Here is a 14,202-nt window from a genome sequence, read left to right as displayed (position 1 = left end):
AGTGACTCCTTCTTTTAAGCTGTTTAACCTCAGGGTTGTTGGAGGTTTTTTTTGTTTTTTTGTTTTTTTGTTTTTTTTTGGTCATAGTAACAGTAAAACCCACTTTTCATAAATACTCAGTAGACTCTGCAGTCACACACTTTACTCTTGTTATTCTGCTTCTCTATTTTCTGAGCATGTTCTCTGTGGCAGATTCCATTATGTGACAGTTTATGCCCTCACAGCAACATAGCAAATTAGGAATGATTATCCCCATTTTACAGATGAGTGCAAAGGAATTAAGAAACTTGCCCAAAGCAAATGACTCAGCCAGAATTGTTACTCAATTCAGGCTCCTGGTCAAGTCTCTGGACCACATTCAGATTTCGGAGAGGCACCGAATCTGGAGCAGAGCTTTTTACTAAGCAGAGATATTAAAAAACCAAAATCTATTACATTGGGAGAAAAGACAGCTTGGCATCTCCCTTTTATATCAGCTAAGTAAGGAAAGAGTTGAGAGGATTCAAGCGTCATAGAAAGTGCTGAACCTGATGCCATGTAAGGTTTTGTACTAACTTGGGAGTTTTATGATGCCGTGTCTTCTTCCCTTCTTCCCATGTCATCTTGTTTTTCCTTGAACGTATCCAACATTTACTTGCAAGTCTCGTTTTTATATTTAAATCTGTTGCTGGGGGTTAAAGTGCGGTGGTAAGATGTTTGCTTGCTAGGATGTTTGATGTTTTGATGTGATGCCTCAAGGGAAATGTTGAGTAATCTTAGAAGTCAGCAGCGTGACCAGAGGAAAATGGAGTGTGAGACTGTTCACACCACAAGAACACACAGATCTTCTGGTAGCAGTCAGGATTCCCTTAGACATGCTTTTGCAGTGAAAATGGATGTCTTGACTTGTCTGTGCAAGGTGTTCATCAAATGTCAAATTTGGGAGTAGTAGTTTCCCTAAGGTTGTCTCAACTTTAATTATCTCCACTGCATCTTGTCTACTCTACCAGACGTTTATTTTCAACTATGAATATCTGTGGGTAGAAATATCTTTTCTTTGACCCTCCTTCTCCCTCTCCCCACAGGGATTCTGGGGTGTGGCTCTGGCATATAGCATTGTCCTGTCTTTACTTCTCAGTGTTCCCAAATCAATCCCCCTTATGGCCTCCAAATGCATACTATTTCTCTTTGATTATATCATATCTGTCAGGTTGACGGTTTCTGAGGCATCTGTACCCATCTTCTTGTCTTTTTTGGACATCTTATTTCAGCTCAAAACTGAAAAGCCCCATTCCCTTCCTTATCCTCCCCCTTCTTTTTATGTTTCTTGGATTGCATTTAATTGTCAATTCTACTGGCCATTTAAATATTTCTCCGGAGGAGATGAGAGGATGGTGAAAGATAAAGCATGAAGGGGAACAAGTTCTATATTGTGAGATGATTAGCTGCTCTAAAGTGGGGACTGTTTACAGTGAGGGGTAATAGCTGTGCTACATTCCATTGAAGAAATCCAAAATGATGACTTTGATATTCCTCTTTTGAAAGATCAGAATGGACTTTCAAGGATTTTTGATGCAGTATTTGTGACTAGCTTAGTTGAATTAGGGAGAAATAGGCACCATGTCTATATATTACTATGAACACTGGAAAATAAAGGTATACACATATACACATGTGCACGCACATGATATGACTTTACTCATGTTTTATATACAGTATTTGATTTATTGAATTGCCATTCAAATGATGATGGATTTAACAGGAACACAGGCCTATTCCAGTGAGCTTAATTCCTGTTGAGGGTGACGCAGACAGCTGCCACGGGAGCAGTCAGTTCATTCTCCATTCTCTGGGAATAGTAATTTTAGAAGACAGGTGATGTAGATCAGCTTGGTACCAGTGTGACTAAATGTAATCTAGTCTTGGTGATGAAAAGAGAGGAATTAAACATTTTTATACATTAAAAAAAGAAGCCCTAAACAACATTGACTAAATCAGAAATGTTTTCAGGTTACTGATGAGATTTTAGTGGATTAGTAAACTTTCTCTGAGGTAACAGCATAGTCATGTATAGCATTTATAGAAAAGAATCCCCTTCCTTCCTTCTTTCCTCTCTTGCTCGCCCTTACCTCCCTTCTGTCTGTCTTTGTTTCTGTTTCTGTCTCTCTCTCTTTCTTTTTTTGTAGATGTTAAATTCTCTTTTGGGGCTTCCAAATAGAGCCACTGTAGTACCTCATTTCACAGGTCTGTCATTCCTTCCTCTGACCATTCCTGTTTATTTGTTTTGTTTTTGTTGCCAGTCCTGGGGCATGGACTCAGGGCCTGAGCACTGTCCCTGGCTTCTTTTTGCTTAAGGCTAGCACTCTAACTCTTGAGCCACAGCTCCACTTCCAGCCTTTTTCTATTAATGTGGTGCTGAGGAATCCAACCCAGGGCTTCATGTATAGGAGGAGAGCACTTTACCACTAAGCCATATTCCCAGTCCTCTGCCCATTCCTTTTTTCCTCCTTTGCTTGTGTTTTCTTCCTCTTTTTCATTTTTACTTTCCTTCATTTTCTGACAGAGGTAAAATTAAGAAGCTTAATCATTAAATAAAAGTTAAACTAGCTACAAAAATTGCATACCAATGTCATTTATTTTCTCACTGAAACTGGCATAGTTAAAACAGATTGTTTTTTTAGAGAAAACACAAAGGAGAACAAAGGGAGAAAATGAACTTAAGCCTGTAAAAGTACCGTCTTGCATTGGAGTTCTGTGGGTTCTTTGTAGCATGCTAACTATAGCAGGTGGAGCTTCAATATAAAACTTTGTTTCTTATTTTACCCTTTCTCTCTCTGATCTTTACATTGAATATTTGCTTATCTTATGACCTTCTCTTTGCATTTTTACAGCTTCTTTTCATCCATAACCCCCATGTAAGTGTATATTCCTACAGAGAAATTAAAGGATGCTGTCAGTGGAGAGTTAATACACTTTAAAGCATCCTTAACTCTGCTACAGACCTCTTAAATAATTAAAACAGAATGCTCCAAGAGTCAGATTTGCATTTCTTTACCTAGTTTATTTACTATACTCTGTTACACTCAATTAAATGAGAATGTTCGGGTTTCATTTTCTTTGCTTTGGGTTGATCACCTTGTCTTTTGTTTCTTATGCCTTGTGTAATTTCACAGTGCTTAGGTCTTTAAAACTATCCATACATTAATACCTAAAGATACATACATGGCCATGGAAAACCATACCAATTGTACTAAATAGAATCTTTGCCTTAGGTATTTAAACATTCCTGTTGTAACTGACACTGCAGATAGTTCCTGGTGGTGAAAATCAGCTTGGCAAAGTTCTTTTAGCATGTAATTTTTTTTTAGAGCCCTGCTATTTAGCATCCTTTTCCCTCCCTGCAATTTGATTAGGGAATCTTAGCAAAAAACAAAACAAAACAAAAAAACCCCACAGGAGATGATACAGGTGTCGAATAGTTGTGGAAAGGAAATTAAATAGAAGTGATATCTCTCTACCAAGAGGTTGGCAGAGCATGTGCAGACTGCTCTCTGTAAATTAGTTCATTGCTTAAGTTATGCATGTTTAAGAAGGAATAAATTAGTTATCCATTTCCTAATGAGTAGTGGGATCAATTTAAGCATGATGAGAGAGAAATAGCATAATTTTGCTCTCTCAGTTGGGGCTTGATATTCTAAAACTTCGTTATTAATTACTCTATTAGTTTCCTGGGTTATTTTTGATCCTTCATGTAAGGTATTTCCTTCATGTAAGATATTTCCTCTTAATTTTCCTACCAGGTAAGTAAGACTTTAAAAAAAATTGTCCAATATGAACTGCAAGTGAGGAATGCTATCTTTTCCATATGCTAAAGGTCCCTTGTTATTATGGGCCTTCCCCCGGCCTCTGCATTGGTTTATGTGGGTGTGTTCTTGAATACCGATCGGTATGAATGTGTGATGACAATGGCAAGGGTTCTAATGTGTTTAACTGTTATGGGATCTGTTATGTCTACTTTAGGGTCGACCCCATCCCATATGACACTCCAAAACCAGCGGGCCACACGCGGTTTGTCTGCATCTCAGACACACACTCCAGAACAGATGGTATCCAGATGCCTTACGGGGACATCCTTCTCCACACAGGCGATTTCACCGAGCTGGGACTGCCCTCCGAGGTTAAGAAGTTTAATGACTGGTTAGGTAAGGAATGATTGCGTTCTGGCGGCCCCAATTAACCTTTCCCGTCCGAGTGTCACTCACCGCGTCCTAATTGAATTAGAGCACTTGGAAGCCAGCTCAGCCATTTCTTGTATGATATGCGGTGGCGTCTCTAGCTTTAATCCAATTCTGTTAATTAAAGATGAATTTTTAGATATTTAATTTTACTGTGCATCCTTTAAGTGCCTGGCCTCAGCGGCTCTGGGGCAAAGGAATGGGGAGCTTTGAAAGCGATCTCATTTCACTCATTCGGCTCTAATGAGGGCACACGCGAGACCCAGAATCATATTTTTAATTCACTGGTGCAGCAATTTTTCCGAGATATTATGATCAAAGATGTACAAATGACCTAGTAGTAAGAGAACATTTGTAAGAAATGGATGAGGAAGTCTGAAGGTCTTATAGAAGGGGAATTCCCCCAGCAGACTGGGACCAGCATTCCTTTATCCAGGAGGGTGCCATGAGCCTTCTGAAAAGGTCAGGTGACCTGCTACAAAACTCCAGAAACCTAGAAGGTGACACTGACCACTGTACCATGAATAGGGTCCCTCCTCATTCCCCACCACCCAGGTTCAGAGTTGTGCAAAATATCAGATGTTGGGGCAGGCAGTTGCCAAGTATTAACACCGCAAGACAATGACATGATTATCATACCTACACTAAGAGGTCTGGGGCTTGGAGTTTAGCTTATTGGTACAGTGCATGCTGCATGCTTATGATCTAAAAAGCCCTGTGTTCAATCGCCAGCATGTATGTATGTATATGTGCGTACCGCGCGCGCGCACACACACACACACACACACACACACACACACACACACACAAATACAGATCTTTTAAAGAATAGTCTCAGGGAAAGAAAAGTACAAGTGGCCAGGCACCAGTGGCTCACACTTGTAATAGTAGCTACTCAGGAGGCTGAAATCTGAGGATAGTGGTTTGAAGCCAGCCTAGGCAGGAAAGTCTGTGAGACTCTAGAGACAACAAAGTTCATAAGGCTCTTTTCTTCACTTAACCACCTAAAATATCTAGAAGTGGAGCTGTGGCTCACGTAGTAGAATTCTAGCCTTGAGTGAAAAAGCTTAGGAGCAGCACCCTGGCCCTGAGTTCAAACCTTAAGAAATCATTCTGGAAGAATAATGTCATGAATATTGGATCAGCCTAATAGCAAGTCATCCAATAAAAATAATTTAGGGGACACTGCTGGTGGATCATACCTGTAATCCTAGCTACTTAAGAGGTTGAGATATAGAGGATATCAGTTAAAGGCTAGATTCTACTGGACTCTATCTCCAAAAACATAACCAGCAAAAAGCAGGACCAGAGATATCACACAAGTGGTAAAGCACCAGTCTACTGGAATTTGAATGAAGGGAGGCCCTAAGATCAAATCCCAGTATAGTAAAAGAAAATTTAGGCAATGTAGAAGCCTTAATGTATCATTTTCCATCAAATTAAAGAGGGGCTTGAGAAATTGAAAATGTATGGATTAAATGATAAAATGTGTTAATGGAAACATTCACTAAAATGATTAAATATTTAAAACAGAAATAAGTCTTACAGTAATTATTAAGAATAACACATAGCTATTTTGTTTTTTATATGATCTTGCACACCTGCCTGCTTTTTGTATAATTAATATGAGAGTACATATCTATTTTGCATGTAATTTGGCAATCGAGTATATATTTTTGCTATTTTCATTACATAACATTGGTATGACTTTGCATGAGCTTACATAATTTCCATTTTTACTCTTTGGTAGTAACATGATATAGAGTTGGCAATAGCTTTATTAAATATACCTCTGCAACGATCACAAGAGCCCAGTAGCTATGCCCTTATGAAAACATAAGATGATGTTAAGTGAAATGAACTCCATGTTATGGAAACGAGTGTTATATCACTGTTGTAATTACTTTTAACATGCCATGTGTAACCTTAAATATATATATATGTGTATATATATGTATACATATATATCTGCAAATGAACATTTATATTAGGATCAGTATTTCCTTTGGTAACTATCACTGAAATATGAGTTTTTATGTGCTGATGTCTTTTTGCTTCCGTTGACCGATTTCTCAGAGTGAAAGACTATGTTTGAGTTAAATGACTAAGTCTAAAGATATGAACTTCACTGGATTCTTGGCTTTCACAAGGTGCTGAGGGCATGGGTTTTATTAGCCCTGCATGAAGGTGCCACTTTCCCATGACCTTGGCAACAACATTTGATGCTGGAGTTTTCATGTCTTGTGCTCTTAGTAGGATCTCAGTCTTATTTAAAAGAGCAAAGTATTTTAAGTATCACTTAAGAGAGTCACCTTACTTTTATTTCAAATTTTTATCAAACTGATGTACAGAAAGGTTACAGTTTCATACGTTAGGCATTGCATACATTTCTTGTACAGTTTGTTACCTTGTCCCTCATACCCCCCACCCTAAGAGAGTCACCTTACTTTTATAGGTGACACAGAGAAGAAGAAAAGCACCATTCATGGTCTCATTGTGGCATACCTGGGTATAATCTAGATCTTTTCACTCTTATGTAATTTTGCTTCTGTAAAACTTGCATTTGAGTGCAATTAACTTTTCATTTTAGCTACCTTTGTCTAAGAACTGTTGGCAGTTAAAATTATATTGAGGTGATTTTGACAGTTTTATGCTATTCTTCAACAACTGAATCATAAGTACTATATATCACTACATGAACAATATTGCTTTATTAATTTATTTATTTCTGGAGCAAGGGGCCAGAGCTGTGAGATGTGTTTACAGCATACAAGACAAGTTAGATCCTGGTTATAATCTTGTTTAGCCATGACCTTGGGTAACTGGGCTCACCTCTTTCCCTCCTGGTTTCCCTCTGCAGAACTAAGGATTAATACTCCTTGTCTTTCTGGATTGTTGTGCAGATTAATCAGTAAATGATTGCTGCTAGTGAGTTTTTGTGGGCCATTAATAACTGAATGGTGAATGTGGTGAGTGAACCATCAAAAGATATTTAAGGGCTAAAAACAAGGAGCAGTCAGAGGAATTATTTAGTAGATTAGAAGTAAACACGGAAGGTTTTTATAAAGGAAAATACTCCATAAATGGAAATGTGCCGTATCTAAGGAAATAAAATCATAAGAAAATAAAATGCTAGAGCCCTGCTGCACGGCCAGTTCCTTCTTTTCTCATTTCCCCTCTGATCTTGTGAGGCAGGAGAATGAGGTGCCAGCATGGGGTGTAGAATGAGAGACCAAAGGGAGCTCAAGGGATATGGGTAGAGAAGTTGGGATCCCATGGAGAAGGCTGAGAATAGCTCATTGTTACCAGGGCAACCTCATGGTGCTCTGAGGGTGAGAGATGGTGTGTGATTACACTCTGCCACTTGGCTTAGGTAGGAACCTCTCACCTGGAAAGAGTATTTCCAGCAATAGCTGCCAGGTAGACTGGCAGAGAGGAGGCCAGGGTCAGTTGAGTTTTAAACCTTTGCCATAATAGGGCATTGAACTGTCTGTCACTGAGAGAGGTCTCACCAATCAGGGCATGTGCCTAAAATCCAATGAACTTTGGCTGAGTTCCATCTTTCTACTCTACTACTGTTGCAAATAACCCAACTGTTCCCCAAGCTGCTTTTATTTGTTTTCTGTGTTAATCTGTTTCTGTTGTGGGCTAGGCACCCCTATACCTGTATAAAATCCCTCTAACTTGGTATCTCATTTTACAGATGAGGAACCTCGGGTTCAGCTAAGTTTTTTCTTTCCTCCTACGTTCACTTAGTAGCTATGAAGGTCACAGAGGTTAAGTAATCTACCTGAGTTCAATGAGCTGCTAAACCTGGGGACGTCTGATTCCTGTCTGAGTCCTTTTTCTTTATTGTTCTGGGATATCATGAATGTATTTGGGGCCCCTGCAAAACTTTCTGGAATGAAAAATAATGCTGTAGACTCTGGTGGCTTCATATGGGACCTGAGTAGCTGTTTGGCCATGTGCTAACAGTGCCACATATTTGAAAGGTGTGTTTAAGTCCTGCCTGTCTGGACTCCCTTCCTGCCCTGCCAGCTGTAAGGTATGAGAATCTCACAATGAGCTTTCTGTTGGTTCACAGATGACAGGCCCTGGTTAATATGTGCATATGTCACCTGGCAGGTGTTAACACATAAAGTTATTAATACAAAATAATTTATGTGATAAGTCAGCACTGCATGGGGCCATAAGAAGCTTGAGCTCAAACCAGGTACAAAAGATGGAAGGTGGAGAGAATCATGCTGTGATTACGAGTGGCAGAGGCCACTAGGTCCTACTCTCCAATTTGCTGTAAGTAGGCTCTGAGATCCAAGAAATCAAGTGGATTGTCTGGAGTGTCTCAGCTAATAAATGGCCAAGTTGAAACTGGAACTTGGATGTGATAGGGTGGAGTAGGCAAGCTAAAATATGTTCCCTATTGATGGTAAGGTCCCCATCCTTGCTTTCAGGTACACACATAACTTGTGAAGTAGGATCAGTAACTTCTTTCATACTCATCAGGAAAAAGTCTTGGGGAATTTAACTCACTTAGGACCTTGGGCTGAGATGTAGCTCAGTGGCAAAGCAATTGCCTAGTAAGTACAACATCCTGGGTTCAATTCCCCAGTACCTAAAAAAGAGAAGATTTCCTCCCTTCTCCCAAAAAACAGTTAAAATAAAGATCATAAAAGTAGGAGGTGATTTTGGGATTTGAATTTAGGATAATCAGACACTAGTCCCAATATAGTTGATTAGGTATCATAATTTTCATCCTCAGAAGCAGTCTCCCTCTCTCTCTCTATCTTGCTGTTGTCTTCTGGGGAACCAGCTATAAGTCAGAGACATACTGACTTCTTGTACCAGGTATTGGACAGAATTGTGAGAAAGAGGTATCCAATCATTGTTGCCACCAAATTTCTTTACGTATCATAGCTAAATCCTATGGTATTATTAATGTTTTAGCTCAGATATGCTATAGGTTGGAAGGATTGGGTCTCGTGAGCTAAACTGGGATCCTACTATTTTCTTTTCCTAATTTGGCAAAAGTATATTTTAATAGCACATTGCCTTTGAAAGAGACTTGTTGCCTGGAGCAGTGGCTTACATTTGTAATTCTAGTGGTGATTAGTGGTTCCAGGTCAGCATGGGTTAAAAAAAAATAATAATGGAGGAGACTCCTATCCCAATAATCTAGGCTTGGTGTCATGTGCCTGTCATCCCAGCCAAACAAGAAACATAAACAGGAAGACTGGAGTCCAGGCTGGCCATGAGCACAAACACAAGACCCTCCCTGTTTGAAAAACATTGATAGCAAAAAAGACCTGGGGACATGGCTCAAGTGGTAGAGTGCCTATTTAGCAAAGCCCTAAGTTCCAATTCTAGTATCACCTCCCTCCACCAAACAAAAGAAACTTATTAAATACAAGGTACTCATGTTAAAATGTGAGTTTAAAAAATTTCTTTTGTTGAGCATCAGTAGTTTCTAAAAAACTCTGTAAAGGCACACTTTGTGAGTCATTTTACCATGCTCACTTCGGCCCTGTGTTCTTTCCACCTACCCCTTGGGAAATCTTTACCATTTGATCTCATCTCTACTGTCTTCTCATTTTCATATTTTATTCCGAGGTAGAATCTCACTGTGTACTTCAGTCTAGTCTTGAACTTAAGATCCTCCTGTATCTGCCACCTTTGTCCTGCTGGGATTTTAAATGTGCCCTACTATATTCAGTTCAGAACATTTTTTGATAGCCTTTCACCTAATTATTTCATGTGTGTGGATGGTTGCTGCACCAGTGATCTTTAGGAAGTCTTTTCTCTCATTTGACAGTGTGTCCACTTCCTTATTTTCATTTCCAGTTACATACACATCCAATTTCCATTTCCCACATGTAACATACCTGTTTCCCATTGTAAACTCTGTTCCTGCTTCCAGAATGATTTCCTCCAGGAGACCTCACTCATCCTTTGTGACAGAAGGTCCTTTGTAGTTAGTTGCTTCCTTAAATACATTGGTCAGTCATCTATGCATCCTGTCCTCTGGTTGGGATGTAATCATTTTCCTGTCTTTCTCCTTGGTAAACAATAGCGTGCACCTAATGAGTCCTCTTTGTACACTTAAGTCTAACTATAAGTTAGAACATACTCAATGTACTCAAATGTTTATTGAAATTCATTAGGTGAATGAATAGACATAAAACTAAGAGAATTTCATTTTCTTGCTTGTACTTTTGGTCTAAAGAAGCACATTAAGCAGTCCAATATGGTATAATTTCTAGACTTTCTCTTTCCTTCTCCTTTTTCCTCTTCATGTTGTCTTTTTGTTTTCTCCTTTTAGCAGTACTGGAGTTTGGATTCAAGGCTCCATGCTTGCTAAACAGGTGCTCTACTGCTGATCCATGACTTTAGTTCTTATTTGTACTTTTTTTTTTTTTGAGAAAAGAGTTTGCTTTTTTCCCGGATGCACACTAACCATGCCCCTCTTTTGCTTTCTGCTGTAACTGTGTGTCACTTTATGCCCAGTTTCTGATCGTGTTTATTGGATTTTTCTTCCCAGGATAGCCTGGAACTGCATACTGTCAATCTCAAGACTCCTACATGGGTAGGATGACAGGAATGTGCCACTGTCCCCAGCTATTGTTTGAAAGGGTGAATTCATGAGTGTGCCCCAGATGGCCTCCAACTATAATCCTCCTGATCTCAGCTTCACAAGTGGCTAGGATTCTAGTCATGGACCACTAACATCAGGCTTCCTCTTCCTTTTATCAACAATTCATGAACTTCAGTTGGCTGATATTAGTGGTTCCAACACACTGTGAAAAAAATGCTTAAGAAGGGCTTGCTCTTCCTGTTGTTTAGTTTTGGACAGGATTCTCAGAAGAATTATTCTTTCAGCCGAAAATGTCACATGATGAAACTAGTCAGTCTAATAATCTAATATAGGATCAACCATAGACTTTTAAGTTTTCTGTTTTGTTTTTTGTTTTTTTGGCCAGTCCTGGGGCTTGCACTCAGGGCCTTAGCACTGTCCCTGGCTTCTTTTTGCTCAAGGCTAGCACTCTGCCACTTGAGCCACAGAGTCACTTCAGGCCATTTTCTGTATATGTGGTGCTGGGGAATTGAACCCAGGGCCTCATGTGTATGAGGCAAGCAGTCTTGCCACTAGGCCACATCCCCAGCCCCACCCATAGACTTTTAATTAAGGTTTTTCTTTTGTCTGAATTGCCTTTTAATGAATGTAAGCTTACATTTCTTCAGATCTAGAATGTGACTGGCACCAGCATCATATATTGTACATATAAGCAAATCTGTTGTTTTTCAGAGATTGTTCCTATTTCAGTGGTCTTGATCTTGGTGGTTCAAAAGTTTAGAAGCTAGTCTTTAGGAAAAGCATTCACAGATTGAGCTACTTATATTGTCCTGAAAAATACATGTTCATTGCTGATGACTTAGAACACAGAGATCTATGAAAAAAAGAAAACAAAATTACTTCTGGGTAGAGACAATGACTGTGGACATTTTAGGATGAATCCCTGTAGAATGCTTCATACTCTCCCTCACACACACACACACACACACACACACACACACACACACACACACACACACACATTTTGTAGCAAAACTGTGTTCCTGTTTTGTAGTCTGTTTTTCATTCTAACACCATATCATGAACATTTTCCACATCAATAATTTAAAGATACGTGTATATTATATACAGTGTAGAAAGCACATTCCAGTGTAGTCCTGCCACCTCAGTAATCACTAGCTGGCATATAGCATTCCAGAAATGTTCTACTCTCATTTCTAGTTGAAACATCTTTGGTAGTAAACCATCTTAACCCCTAAGTACTTTAGTTTAATGAATATTTATCAGAATTAGTAGAGCTAAGTGTATTAGCTTGTAACTTAATGCTCTGTGTTGACATAACATTCTCATGCATATATGCACTCTGACATATTGAGTCAGCTGTATGATACTAGGCACTAAGGGACTTTCATTCTATCATATGTTCTGGTGTGATGAGGTCCTTCCTGCTCTCTTGACAATCATGCTTCATTATGTTTGCAGTCTATATTTCTAGATGGAGAATTTCATCTTCAAAACTATAGAGTTAGTTCACTTGTTTGTTTTTATTGTTGTTTTTATAGTACAGGCCATTGAACTCAGGACCTCTCACTTGCTAGGCATGAAATAAATCCCTCGAGCCATGTCCTCCTCCCACAGTGTGTATTTTTGGAAGACACGGATTCTATATTATCAAATCTACTTCAGTTAAGACTTGAATTTTGTCTTAATATCCTGAGTCATATTTGAGAGTTTATGTGACATAGTTTCAAATGTACTCATTCAAAAAAACCCTGAGATTCCCAGTAGATCCTATAACTCACATATTACTACTGTGTGAGGGGTTACAGTTACATACATAAGGTAGTGAATACATTTCTTGTCTGTAAAAAAAAAAGTATTACTGCTTAGCACATTTAAACTCCAAGGGTTGTTGGGAGGTTAAATAAGATAAAGGATAGCCAATGCATTTAAGTAGTAAAGGGTCATGAAATGTGAAAGTGCTACCATGACATTTTCAAGCATATCACCATTCCTTCTTGGTGCTCTGTGGGTGTGTTTCTCTTACTCCTTGGGAAGCCAGAAAATGGAAGGAGGGAGAGGACAGAACTTTAGGAAAGTGACGATATCACTTTGTTGTGGTCAGAGAGACCCACCAGCTGATGGCTCACTCTGCCTATGAAGCAGAGAAAAACGTGATCACTGTGGTCCTCCCTGGCCACCAGAAGCCTGGTGCTGCTCCCTCTATAAGCACCTCAGGCCAAACAGATATGGGTGTTTCACTCAGATTCTAGTTAATCCCTGAACCATATCTGAGAGGACTTGGTCTTCCCTTTCCCTGTGCCTTTTCCCAATCTCCTGTCACCTTCCTGACATTACCTCTTCTTACTATAATCATTCACTTTCCCTATCCAGGATCAACTTCCTTCCTTCTGGAACTATCCCTGCCCACCAACTCCTGTTGTAAATTCTAGCATACCAGGCTTTAGCTAGGATATCACTGATAGTTTTTAGTTGATGATTAAAATGTTCACAGAATGTTTTCCAGGCACGACTTGCACAGATTTAAGGCTCCTCCTTTTGTCTGAACAGTCAAGCATTACGATGAACTGGAGCTGGTGACCCCGACAAGTTAGGATTTGCATTTTGAACAGAAAAAATGATGTAACAAAATAACCATGAATGAGGTGCCTAGCTTTTCCCGAAGAGGATTTTCAGAAATGACCTGAGTAAGACAGCCTGCTAACATTGATTTCATGAGCTTTTGATAGTCATATTTAATAAACAGGTAAAGGCAGGAGGCTTTAAGAAGGTAAAAAGAGAGAGAGAGAGAGAGAGAAAGAGAGAGAGAACATTCTCCATAATTTGCAGAGGAGCCTATGCTAAAATTCCATAGAGGCCAGAATTCTCTGTTACTTATTGTTGAGTATTTACTACCAAGTTCCTTATCTTCAGTTTATTCACAAAACCAATATCTGATATGCATGTGCATTTCACTTTTTGGTGTTTTGTTTTGTTTTGTTTGAGATACTAGGGATCAAACCCTATCACTGAACTGCTCTATCACTAAGCAACATGCTGGCCCTTTGGTTTTTGAGACATTCTCTCTCTTGTAACCCACACTGGCCTTGAACTTTCCATCCCCCTTCATCCACCTTCCAAATGTTGGAATTACTGGAGTACACTACCACTTTTCAGTTTTTGATTCATAACTTGGCTTTCCAAGTTGATCATCCTAGAATTATATTTTATATAATAAACCTTCTTTTGTCGTTTAAGCAATTTGCCTAGATTTTTAGTTCCTTTTCTTCTTGGCATATAGTTCTAAGATTTTAACACATGTCTGAGTTACCTTTGAATTATGTCTTGTTTTCTTATTTGTCATAGTATGTAAGGTAAGAATACTTGCTTGATTCAAATAATAGTTGATTCATGCTTACT

General features: G+C 39.1%; 1 protein-coding gene across 4 annotated transcripts in view; it reads left to right on the top strand.

Moving 5' to 3' along the window:
- Mpped2 (metallophosphoesterase domain containing 2) overlaps positions 1–14,202 on the top strand; it is a 171,092-nt gene that overhangs the window by 46,376 nt on the left and 110,514 nt on the right. For 3 of the 4 annotated variants that reach the window (XM_048361607.1, XM_048361610.1, XM_048361609.1), the window contains exon 3: positions 4,000–4,181. In XM_048361607.1, coding sequence (XP_048217564.1) covers positions 4,000–4,181 — 182 coding nt within the window. Of the gene's footprint in view, positions 1–3,999; positions 4,182–14,202 lie in introns of those variants that run through there. The other variant, XM_048361611.1, reaches the window with a different exon arrangement.

The sequence above is a fragment of the Perognathus longimembris genome, chromosome 13, assembly GCF_023159225.1.
Source record: "Perognathus longimembris pacificus isolate PPM17 chromosome 13, ASM2315922v1, whole genome shotgun sequence".
NCBI classification, from domain to species: Eukaryota; Metazoa; Chordata; class Mammalia; order Rodentia; family Heteromyidae; genus Perognathus; species Perognathus longimembris.
Note: the sequence above shows the minus strand (reverse complement) of the source record. Positions and strands in the feature narration are given on the sequence as shown.